This window comes from Pongo abelii, chromosome X (genome assembly GCF_028885655.2).
Source record: "Pongo abelii isolate AG06213 chromosome X, NHGRI_mPonAbe1-v2.0_pri, whole genome shotgun sequence".
Taxonomy (NCBI): Eukaryota; Metazoa; Chordata; class Mammalia; order Primates; family Hominidae; genus Pongo; species Pongo abelii.
In genome coordinates this window covers 90,581,044-90,594,654 of record NC_072008.2, presented here as the reverse complement: position 1 = coordinate 90,594,654, position 13,611 = coordinate 90,581,044, and the positions used below count along the sequence as shown (strand labels likewise).

Genomic DNA, 13,611 nt, shown 5'->3' with positions numbered 1-13,611 from the left:
ATACTAATCGAGAAGAATAACCCCAAGACACATAACTGTCAGATTCACCAAAGTTGAAATGAAGGAAAAAATGTTAAGGGCAGCCAGAGAGAAAGGTCAGGTTACCCACAAAGGGAAGCCTATCAGACTAACAGCGGATCTCTCAGCAGAAACTCTACAAGCCAGAAGAGAGTGGGGGCCGATATTCAACTTTCTTAAAGAAAAGAATTTTCAACCCAGAATTTCATATCCAGCCAAACTAAGCTTTATAAGTGAAGGAGAAATAAAATACTTTACAGACAAGCAAATGCTGAGAGATTTTGTCAACATCAGGCCTGTCTTAAAAGAGCTCCTGAAGGAAGCACTAAACATGGAAAGGAACAACCGGTACCAACCACTGCAAAAACATGCCAAATTGTAAAGACCATCGATGCTAGGAAAAAACTGCATCAACTAACTGGCAAAATAACCAGCTAACATCATAACGACAGGATCAAATTCACACATAACAATATTAACCTTAAATGTAAATGGGCTAAATGCCCCAATTAAAAGACACAGACTGGCAAATTGGATAAAGAGTCAAGACCCATCAGTGTGCTGTATTCAGGAGACCCATCTCACATGCAGAGACACACATAGGCTCAAAACAAAGGGAAGGAGGAAGATCTAACAAACAGATGGAGAGCAAAAAAAAGCAGGGGTTGCAATCCTAGTCTCCGAAAAAACAGACTTTAAACCAACAAACATCAAAAGAGACAAAGAAGGCCAATTACATAATGGTAAAGGGAACAAATCAACAAGAAGTGCTAACTATCCTAAATATACATGCACCCAATACAGGAGCACCCAGATTCATAAATCAAGTCCTTAATGACCTACAAAGAGACTTTAGACTCCCACACAATAATAATGGGAGACTTTAACACCCCACTGTCAATATTAGACAGATCAATGACACAGAAGGTTAACAAGGATATCCAGGACTTGAACTCAGCTCTGCACCAAGCAGATCTAATAGAAATCTACAGAACGTTCCACCCCAAATCAACAGAATATACATTCTTCTCAGCACCACATTATACTTATTCCAAAATTGACCACATAGTTGGAAGTAAAGCACTCAGCAAATGTAAAAGAACAGAAATCACAACAAACTGTCTCTCAGACAACAGTGCAATCAAATTAGAACTCAGGATTAAGAAACTCACTCAAAACCGCTCAACTACATGGAAACTGAATAACCTGCTCCTGAATGACTACTGGGTACAGAACAAAATGAAGGCACAAATAAAGATGTTCTTTGAAACCAACGAGAACAAAGACACAACGTACCAGAACCTCTGGGACACATTTAAGGCAGTGTGTAGAGGGAAATTTATAGCACTAAATGCCCACAAGAGAAAGCAGGAAAGATGTAAAATTGACACCCTAACATCACAATTAAAAGAACTAGAGAAGCAAGAGCAAACACATTCAAAAGCTAGCAGAAGGCAAGAAATAACTAAGATCAGAGCAGAAATGAAAAAGATAGAGACACAAAAAACCCTTCAAAAAATCAATGAATCCAGGAGCTGATTATTTGAAAAGATCAACAAAATTGATAGACTGCCAGCAAGACTAATAAAGAAGAAAAGAGAGAAGAATCAAATAGACGCAATAAAAAATGATAAAGGGGATATCACCACCGATCCCACAGAAATACAAACTACCATCAGAGAATACTATAAAGACCTCTACACAAATAAACTAGAAAATCTAGAAGTGGATAAATTCCTGGACACATAGACCCTCCCAAGACTAAACCAGGAAGAAGTTGAATCTCTGAATAGACCAATAACAGGCTCTGAAATTGAGGCAATAATTAATAGCCTACTAACCAAAAAAAGTCCAAGACGAGACACATTCACAGCCAGAGGTACAAAGAGGTACCTCTACCAGAGGTACAAAGAGGAGCTGGTACCATTCCTTCTGAAACTATTCAAATCAATAGAAAAAGAGGGAATTCTCCCTAACTCATTTTCTGAGGCCAGCATCATCCTGATACCAAACCCTGGCAGAGACACAACAAAAAAAAGAGAATTTTAGACCAATATCTCTGATGAACATTGATGTGAAAATCCTCAATAAAATACTGGCAAACCGAATCAAGCAGCACATCAAAAAGCTTATCCGCCACGATTAAGTCGGCTTCCTCCCTGGGATGCAAGACTGGTTCAACATATGCAAATCAATAAATGTAATCCATCACATAAACAGAACCAACGACAAAAACAACATGATTATCTCAATAGATGCAGAAAACCCTTCGACAAAATTCAACTGCCCTTCATGTTAAAAACTCTCAATAAACTAGGTATTGATGGAACATATCTAAATATAATAAGAGCTATTTATGACAAACCCACAGCCAGTGTCATACTGAATGGGCAAAAACTGGAAGCATTCCCTTTGAAAACTGGCACAAGACAGGGATGCCCTCTCTCACCACTCCTATTCAACATAGTGTTGGAAGTTCCGGCCAGGGCAATCAGGCAAGAGAAAGAAATAAAGGGTATTCAATTAGGAAAAGAGGAAGTCAAATTGTCCCTGTTTGCAGATGACATGATTGTATATTTAGAAAACCCCATCGTCTCGGCCCAAAATCTCCTTAAGCTGAGAAGCAGCTTCAGCAAAGTCTCAGGATACAAAATCAATGTGCAAAAATCACAAGCATTCTTATACACCAATAACAGACAAACAGAGAGCCAAATCATGAGTGAACTCCCATTCACAGTTGCTACAAAGAGAATAAAATACCTAGGAATCCAACTTACAAGGGATGTGAAGGACCTCTTCAACAGAACTACAAGCCACTGCTCAACAAAATAAAAGAGGACGCAAACAAATGGAAGAACATTCCATGCTCATGGATAGGAACAATCAATATCGTGAAAATGGCCATACTGCCCAAGGTAATTCATAGTTTCAATGCCATCCCCATCAAGCTACCAATGACTTTCTTCACAGAATTGGAAAAAATCTAAAGTTCATATGGAACCAAAAAAGAGCCCGCATTGCCAAGACAATCCTAAGCAAAAAGAACGAAGCTGGAGGCATCATGCTACCTGACTTCAAACTATACTACAAGGCTACACTAACCAAAATAGCATGGTACTGGTACCAAAACAGAGAGATAGACCAATGGAACAGAACAGGCACCTCAGAAGTAATACCACACATCTACAACCATCTGATCTTTGACAAACCTGACAAAAACAAGAAATGGGGAAAGGATTCCCTATTTAATAAATGGTGCTGGGAAAACTGGATAGCCATATGTAGAAAGCTGAAACTGGATCCCTTCCTTACACCTTATACAAAAATTAATTCAAGATGGATTACAGACTTAAATGTTAGACTTAAAACCATAAAAACCCTAGAAGAAAACTTAGGCAATACCATTCAGGACATAGGCATGGGAAAGGACTTCATGACTAAAACACCAAAAGCAATGGCAACAAAAGCCAAAATTGACAAATGGCATCTAATTAAACTAAAGAGCTTCTGCACAGCAAAAGAAACTACCATCAGAGTGAACAGGCAACCTACAAAATGGGAGAAAATTTTTGCAATCTACCCATCTGACAAAGGGTTAATATCCAGAATCTACAAAGAACTTAAACAAATTTACAAGAAAAAAACAAACAACCCCATCAAAAAGTGGGTGAAGGATATGAACAGACACTTCTCAAAAGAAGATATTTATGCAGCCAACAGACACATGAAAAAATGCTCATCATCACTGCAAATCAAAACCACAATGAGATACCATCTCACACCAGTTAGAATGGCGATCATTAAAAAGTCAAGAAAAAACAGATGCTGGAGAGGATGTGGAGAAATAGGAATGCTTTTACACTGTTGGTGGGAGTGTAAATTAGTTCAACCATTCTGGAAGACAGTGTGGCGATTCCTCAAGGATCTAGAGCTAGAAATACCATATACCCAAAGGATTATAAATCATGCTACTATAAACACACATGCACACATATGTTTATTGTGGCACTATTCACAATAGCAAAAACATGGATCCAACCCAAATGTCCATCAATGATAGACTGGATTAAGAAAATGTGGCACATATACACCATGGAATACCATGCAGCCATAAAAAATGATGAGTTCATGTCCTTTGCAGGGACATGGATGAAGCTGGAAACCATCATTCTGAGCAGACTATCAAAAGGAAAGAAAACCAAACACCGCATATTCTCACTTATAGGTGGGAATTGAACGATGAGAACACTTGGACACAGGGCGGGGAACATCATACACAGGGGTCTGTTGTGGGGTGGGGGGCAGGGGGAGGGATAGCATTAGGAGAAATACCTCATGTAAATGACGAGTTAATGGGTGCAGCAAACCAACAATGGCACATGTATACCTATGTAACAAACCTGCATGTTGTGCACGTGTACCCTAGAACTTAAAGTATAATTAAAAAAAAAAAAAATATATATATATATATAGGTTTAGCAAATTTATCACCTAAAAGAAAACATAGTCAGAATTGGCATACGGGCCACAGTTTGTCACCTTCTGCTTTAGAGAGACATTAATCTTGCAAGACTGTGAGAGATTTCATTCTGCTTTCATCAGATTCTTGAAGAGGTCTATGACACCAAATTCTAAATTTGTGATTCCCAAAATAGCAATTTTCTCCATTAATGTACATGAGATGGTAGAGAACAACCAAACTCATATTCAGAGCCACAACATATAGTTGGACAGTACACCCTATCTGTTCTGTATGGTGATTAAGTTATAGCCATGGCTAGGCTCACTAGGTAAGTGACTTGCTCCTTAAGTATGCTCAATGAAAATCTGTTTCTCATCAAAATGGCTAATTGTTCCAGGCAAATAATAATAATGATATATTTTAATACCCACTGATACCCCTTAGTATGTCCCTGGCATTGTAGTTAGTGCTTTACATGCAATATCTCACTTAATCCTCATAACCATGTGAGAACTATTATTGTCCCCTTTTTGTTGAATGAGGAGACTGAGGCTTGAGGTGTTTGACAACTTGCCCCAGGTAACAGAACTAGTAAATGCTGGATCTGGGATTTCGATTCAAGTCTTATTCTATAACCTGTGCTCACAATCACTACTGTTTCCCATGGCCAAAAAAAAAAAAAAAAAAAAAAAAAAGTTTTATTCTACATATGAAATGTGGAAATGGTGAATCCCAAGGTTATACTGTATAATAAACTCCAAATGATATATTGTTATGTACTGGGTGTTGGTGTCCCCCCAAAATTCACATGTTGAGACCCTATCTCCCCCATTGTGATGGTATTAGGAGATGGAGAGCTTTGGGAAGTGGTAAGAATTAGAGGAGGTGATGAGGGTACAGCCTTCGTGAATGCGATCAGTAGTGCCCTTATGAATCTTGAGAGAGTTTGCTTCCCTCTGTTCTCTGCCATGTGAGAATACAATGAGAAGTAGGCTGTCTACAAGCCAGAAGAGGGTCTTCACCAGAACCTGACCATGTTGGCACCCTGATCTCAGAATTTCAGTCTCTAGAACTATGAGAAATAAATTTCTGTTGTTTATAAGCCACCCAGTCTATGGTATTTTTTACAGCAGCTCAAACTGACCAAGACATCTGATAAGAATGAGTAGCACTGGCATCTCTTTCTCCCTCTGCATTGTCTCCATAGAATGCTTTTCATATACCACATCACCCAAGACAGGCAAATAAAGGGCTCCAGAATCTAGATGTGTGAGGAAAAGACATTAGCTTGGGAAGGTTTTGGTCCCACTGTTAAGCTGTAGTATGTTTCATCTTCATAAAGATACTCTGGAATTAACAGGCATTGGGAAAATGACCATACATTATATTCTTGTGAGAATATGGTCACCTGTAGATTATTCAGAGTCTAAAAACTGTATAGCACCTCTTGATTAGAAAAGAGAGAGGACAGAGGAAAATAGTAAAACTCAAATCAGGTTTGTTATTCAATGACAGTTTTTATAAAGATTAAGTGAGAGGAGGAGGCTGAAATTAGAGACTAACTTCCAGTTTTAAATTAGATAATCTATAGACAATGGAAAGAGCTTAGACTTTGATGTCAAGAAGATCTAGGCCATAAACAGAACTCTGCTACTCACAAGCTATATGATTTGGGGCAACTTATTTTAGCTCCCTGAGTCTCAGTCTCTTCATCATAAAATGGGAATAATTACCGATCCAGCAGAGGTTTTTGTTTTGCTTTGTGGGTAAGGGCTGAATAACATAATAAACTTCTAGCTCTCTGCATCACAGTAGGTGCTCGATAAAGGGTGGATATTATTATTATTCCCCAACCTCTGAATTAGCCACCTTCCTTTGCAATAAGACAACTTAGCGGGTTTTATAATTCACATTGTACATATAGATAAACCTACGCAAATCAATATGAATACATTGTCAAAATGGTATTAAACACTTTGTCACCTTCTTTTTGATCACAGTAAAATCACAGCAGTATTTGTTTAGAAAGTATAATTGTCACTGCTTGGTCCCACAAAGTATTTATTGCCAGTATGGAATACTAGCAATGTTATAAGTATTATAATTGACGATATTTCTACTATTTGATGCTGAAAGTTCTTTTGGTGCCTAAAGTTAGTAAAACTAAACTTAATAAAAATAAAATAGTCTTAAGATTGGCAGGGAGACTGATAGGTAAATAGCACAAAAAATGGAAGCTGACATTTCTTTATGTAGGTGTGACTCATCCCTTTAAAATTACAGAATCTAGAAAGGCCCATTTTCCCCCACCTAACAGCTCATATTTATAAAGTTATATTAAATGCTTCACTAATCAACCTGTCAGTGTTACTCTATATACTCACATACAAAGATCTATATTATGAACTATGTGATCATTTAAAGCAATTGCAGGTACCTAAGTACCTCATAACCTAAAAAGAAACAGAAACCACAGATATGAGAAAGACAAAATATTTATGGGGAGAACACATCTTAAGTTCAAACCACTAATGATAATGCTATCAAATTATTTAAGAAAAGAATGAAAACAAAATTGACTTATACCCAACAAACCTGAGGTGGATTCTGATTTGGTCTTTGCTTCAGAGCTGAGTTCTGTTGGCAAGGGCACTGAGTGTTTCAAGACGTGAGTTGTTTTTGCAGGTACTTCTATTTCGGAAGAGGATCCTAGCTGTTTACCAAACAGATTTTTCCTTCATAAGTAAATCATTTTACTAATTCCTTCATCTACTTTCTCATTTTATCCTCGACCTCTGTCCAGTACTCTCATTACAAGCCAACACCCACCCAAACAAAACTCAATGTTGACCATCTTGCTCCATGTAAACTCTACCTTAGTTTTTTCTTTAGGTTTAGGGAGTGACTCTTCTTTGCTGCTTTTTGTCCACAATGATTTAACTGCTCCAAAAATTTGCTGGCTTGTAGCATATATCTTTTTTGCTGTTACCTAATTAAAACAAAAAGTAAGTCAAATAACATATTTTTAAAAGTTAAAATTGAAAATGTATTTTAGATTTGTCAGGTATTTTACATGAACACTCAAGTCAGAATCAATAAAGATATAAATCTCTAAATCATATAACACAAAGCACCATTTCTAAAATCTTACATGAAAAATTTTTTGTGTCACGCAAAGGGTTATAAGAAATGTATAATCTGCATTCACATTGTAACACATAAATTTAAAACTATGTCTATTTTTTAAATTTTTTTCAGCTTTAGTGAGATTAGATTGACATATATAAAATTGTTATCTATTTAAGGTATATAACATGGTGATTTGATATAAGTGAAAACTGTGTCTATTAACAGGAGTTTACGGAATATAGTTTGAGATAATAAACTGCTGACTGAGAAAATGAGATTTTTAACATGCTACAAAGTTAATGCTTTTGCTTAAAATTTGATGGTGCTTTCTCCATTCATAAAGAAATAAAAGGCATCAACTAATTCCTCCAAAGAATAATATTCTTTTTTGGTAGAAAGGTAAAATAAACAATGACTGATAAATACACTCAAGCAGAGGCCAGGATGCTGGCTGAATTCCTAAAGTTACCGTTATTTTCATTCATCTCTATTTCTCTTTGAAAATCTACTTCAGATTTCTTCTTTTTCCTATTCTTCTCCAATCCTTTTGTTCATTATAGTTAAAGTAATTTCAACAGCCATTGATTTTTCAAGTTTTGAAGATGTTTTGAGGTGTTTTTCAGGATTATAATTTCTACAAACATAAATATTTTAAAAATTATGTTTCCATCCTCAAATAGAAATATTTTTATTGTTTTTACTAAGTATATACCTACAGTTGAAAAGTTAAGTAATACACTAATATAAAGAAATTCCTCTTCCTCCCCAAATATAACCTTTGTTAATAGTTATACATATATCCTTCCTGAATTTTTACTCATATATACATTATACATACACAAATTTTAAAACAAACGTAATGTTAATATTTACAGATCTTTCAAAAAAGATGAAGTAGATCTATATGTACTGGCATGAATGGAAGTGCACGATGAACCACTAATTTGAAAAAGTTACAGAATAGATTATACAATCCAATCTCAATTATGTTTTCAATTAAATTTTAAAATAAATTACATACGTATTTAGTTTGATTTCCTTTTCAAATACTTGAGATCACAGTAAACATATTATTCTGAGATATGATTTTTTTAAAAGCTTGACAGTATTTCAAAGGCACGGTTCTATATTACTTTATATACTGTAAATCTACTTTTTAAATTTGCTGCTTAGTTTAGTATTCTATAATGTATGCACCACAATTTGTTTAACAAATTCCCTATTGAGGCACGATGATTTAACAAATCCCATTGGTGAGCATATGGGCTGTTTTCTTTTTTGGGGGCAGGGAGATGGCAAGTATAAGCAATGATGAAATTAGCATCCTTATACATATAACTGGGACCATAACCCTTATAGTATTTCCTCAGGATAAATTCCTAGAGCTGAAATTTCTGCACTGAAGAGTATACACATATTAATTTTTGACAGTATTACCATGTTGCTCTCCAGTAAGTCAGCAATATACTGCAGCAATTTACACTACCACGAAGAGTATATGTCTGTTTTCCTACCCTATTTACCAGCAGTGATATTTAAGTCTTTTAAATCTTTGTCAAATTTAAAGGCTAAAAACCAATACCTAAATGATTTTTCAAATTTCCATTTATTTGTTGATGAAATCAAGTATCTTACATATATTAGGCCATTTATCTTTCTTATTTTGTAGACTGCTTTTTTCATTTTCCCAGAGGGCACATTCATCTTTTGCTCATTGATTTATAGGACTTCTTTATTTTCTTATTATTTTTATTTTTTTTTTGAGATGGAGTCTCTCTCTGTCATCCAGGCTGGAGTGCAGTGGCGTGATCTCAGCTGCAAGCTCTGCCTCCCAGGTTCACGCCCATTCTCCTGTCTCAGCCTCCCAAGTAGCTGGGACTACAGGCGCACGCCACCATGCCCGGCTAATTTTTTGTATTTTCAGTAGAGACGGGGTTTCACCGTGTTAGCCAGGATGGTCTCGATCTCCTGACCTCGTGATCCGTCTGCCTCGGCTTCCCAAAGTGCTGGGATTACAGGCGTGAGCCACCACGCCTGGCCAGGAGTTCTTAATACATGAAGGATATTAGTACTTTGTCATATATGTTACAAATAGTTTTCCCAGTTTTTCATGTATCCATTAACTTTGTGTATGGTATATTGTAATCTACAGAAATGTATTAATTTTGATGTAGTCAAATATGTCAACTTTTTCTTTGACGGCTTATAGATTGTATTTTGCTTAACAAAGCTTTTCCTATCTCAAGATTAAACAGGTATTCCTCTTATTTCTTCTCATACCTTTTATAGTATTCTAGTTTATGATTAGATCTGTATTCCACCTAGAATTAGTTTTCCCATGATAGTTGGTAAAGGTCTGAGTAATTTTCCAAACAGCCAATTATCCCAACACATTTCTTGGAAAAAAAAAAAATCCATGCTTTCCATTACACACTGATTTGAAATGTCACCTGTACCACAGATCAATCCCCTACCCTCATGTGTACAAAAATACACTCAATATAATTGTTTGGATATTCTCTTTTGTCCTCTTGATCTATTTTATTGTGTATACTATAGTAACCAATACACAGTAGACAGACAACAAATACTAGGTGAATGAATGTCACACTCCATTCAAATCCAGAGCTTTTGTAAGAACTGAATTAAATTTCTAGACTTTGAAATACTCGCCGTATTTCAACATTTAGTCTTTCATCTAGAAACAGGATATATGTCCAAAGACATTCAAGATTTTTTGTTAAATATCCTTCACATATAAGTGAGATCAAACAGTATTTGTCTTTCTGTGTCTATCTTATTTCACTGAGTATAATGTCCTCTGGGTTATCCATGCCATTGCAAATGGCAGAATTTCCATTTTTGATGGTTAAATAGCATTCTGTTGTATATATGTGCCAAATTATCTTTATCCCTTTATCTACTGAGAGACACTTAGGTTGTTTCTAATCTTGACTATTGTGAATAATGCTGCAGTGAACATGGAGGTGCATATACCTCTTCAAGATACTGATTTCATTTTTTTTTTTTTTGGATATATACGCAGAATAGAAGCAGAGAGTAGAATGGAGGTTGCCAGGGGATAGCAGTGAGGTAAATGAGATGTTGGTCAAAGGGTACAAACTTTCAGTCATATGATGAACAAGTTCTGGGTATATAATGTGCTGCATGGGTGGTGATGGATATGTTAATTTGATTGTAATAATCATTACACAATGTATATGTATGTCAAATCACCGTGTTGTACACCTTGAATATATTCAATCTTTATTCATCAATTAAATATTGTGAAAATTTAAAAATACCCTTCAGTAAAGTTTGATAGTTTATTTTTCTTTTAAACAGGCATTAAAACATTATTTGGTTCTATTCCTAGATATTTTATAGCTTTCAAAGACAGACTACTTGCTACTCTTTACATAAGTTAATAAAAATATTGTGAGGAAAATTATAAAAAGCAAAGAGTAATTCCATCTTGAAGTGTATTTTCAAAATGATGAATAACTGGAGTGAGTCTTTCGTTTCTCAAAGGACCTTCTAGACTATCATTTCTTAAACTTTTTAATATCACAGATACCTTGGAGAAGCTCTTGAAAGCTATAGGCCCTTTCCCTCAGAAAAATACAGATACAGTAAAAAGCTCTCACCTGACATCCTTTTAGGAGACTTGACTGATTAATAAAATGTTTTTTTAATTTATTATAAATGATGTTTGTAGAATGCTGAATATTCATCCCTATCAGGTGCTCTCCAATATGCTAAGGTACTATCTTTCACAAGTTGATTAGTATGCTTATTAAGAGTAAGTTCCTTTTTTCCCCAAGTTGCTGCATCAGTTTTACTTGAAATTAAACAGTCTAAATGTAACTTAATATGATAAAATGAGTATAAAAAGAATTATTGTTTCTAGGAAAATTAAGTTAAATGCTTCGTAAAGACTCAAATGTGAATGGCTAAAAAAATAACTGCTATGAAATTAGAGGTGAGCAAGACAATTATAACAGCTGGGAGAAATAATAAACATCTAAAAGGATTCTGCATCAATTTTTTTTTAATGTTTTTAACTGTTCATTCTGTTTTAAAGGAATCTAATCTGGAAATTGTAGAAGACATACTACAGATATGGCTTATGGTTGGAAAGATGTTATAGATCTTTAACCAGGAGACCAATACTCAAAGAAAAGCCCTACTTCAAAATAGAGAAGAAGGAAAGACTTTTTTTTTTTTTTGAGATGACGTCTCACTCTGGCACCCAGGCTGGAGTGCAGTGGTGTAATCTCGGCTCACTGCAACCTCCGCCACCTGGGTTCATGTGATTCTCGTGCCTCAGCCTCCCGAGTAGCTGGAATTGCAGGTGTCCGCCACCAGGCCTGGCTAATTTTTGTATTTTTACTAGAGATGGGGTTTCAACACATTGGCCAGGGTGAAGAAAGACATTTATGTTTAATTTGAAGTAAAATTGTGGGTATATATTTATATATATATTTTTACAACTCGCTGCTTTAACATTTTTGATTAATTGTTAACTACTGGTCCTGATTATGTCAAATAAGAAAGTTTTTCTTGTACATACATGACTTTTCATAAAGTTTTGGATAGGAGGGTGTGCTACAGACTCTCTAAAGTCCATCACGGATCTCAGGTTAAAAAAAAATCATGTATTTGAATTTGTAAAATATTAAATATGATATTATTATAGTCAAAAGAAAAGCAAGGATTTCAACTCTAAGAATTAAAGTAACAATTATTATTTACCCTAGAAGAACATTTAAAAATTAATCTCTTATATTAGAAAAATTTTCATTTGAAGTTCAGCAATTATTTTGTTTTTCCTTTTGTAAAGTAAAATTCAGTTAAACACTTTATTTTAAAAAATAAAAATAAGACACATACTATGATCTCATTCTTATCTGCCTATTCATAATCTGTTTTTCTATCTCTGTGTATGCATGTTAAGATGTCTAGAAGAACATTCTATCCAAATGTGGACATGGATATTTGTATGGATAGATGCATTTTGGGTTGTTGTTTTTTTTCCTAAACTTTTCTGAAATATTTAGATTATCTAAAGATAAGCAGGTTTAATTTTTAAAAGCAACCATGATGTCATTACTCTTAGAAAAAAGAAGAATCAGGACCGGGCACGATGGCTCACACCTGTAATCCCAGCACTTTGAGAAGCCGAGGCGGATGGATCACTTGAGGTCAGGAGTTCAAGACCAGCCTGGCCAGCCTGGTGAAACCCCGTCTCTACTAAAAATACAAAAATTAGCTGGACGTGGTGGTGGGTGCCTGTAATCCCAGCTACTCGGGAGGCTGAGGCAGGAGAATCACTTGAACCCAGGAGGTGGAGGCTGCAGTTAGCCAAGATTGGGCCATTGCACTCCAGCCTGGGCGACAGAGCAAGACCCCATCTCAAAAAAAAAGGAAAAAAAAAAACAGAAGAAGAATCAGTAGAAGCATCATCCACTGGGAGGAGTAATGAACATGGAGGCCAAAAAATCTGAATGTCAGTATGATGCTGGGCAAGTCAGTCACTGTGAAACTCCTCTGAGCTACAGTTTCCCTATAGATAAATGAGAAAAGATCAAAGTTGAATTAAATGAGCTTAACAGTTTCTTTCAATACTAGCATTTTATTAACTTAAGTGGTTAATTCCTATGTAAATTATTAAGAAAGAGTTTTAAAAATAAGTTTACCATGTTATCAATTATTTCAGGTATAAGTAGACTTAATGAATAATGCTCTCTTCCTTTGTTATGAGCTTTTATAGTTTGATCACATTACAAACTACATAGTACACCATATCCTTGACATTCTCAAAATATTGATAGGCAACTTTCTCTACATCAATAGTTAAAGGGATGATGTAATGGGAATACAAGTACAGAAAGTCCTTCTGGTAACATTACACATTGTTTCAAGCATGAGGGGAAAATGTTAACTGTTGGTAATTAAGAGAAGGAAAAGAGGGGAAAAAGTGCAGAACCCAAAGTTTTCCT

At 35.4% G+C, this 13,611-nt stretch overlaps 1 protein-coding gene across 3 annotated transcripts in view; it reads right to left on the bottom strand.

The window, feature by feature from the left end:
- Positions 1 to 13,611, bottom strand: part of APOOL (apolipoprotein O like) — a 142,892-nt gene that overhangs the window by 65,704 nt on the left and 63,577 nt on the right. For all 3 annotated transcript variants that reach the window (XM_024240347.3, XM_024240348.3, NM_001133590.1), the window contains 2 exon segments: positions 7,356 to 7,469; positions 7,076 to 7,193 (listed from right to left, as the gene is read on the bottom strand). In XM_024240347.3, the coding sequence (XP_024096115.1) occupies positions 7,076 to 7,193; positions 7,356 to 7,469 (232 nt within the window).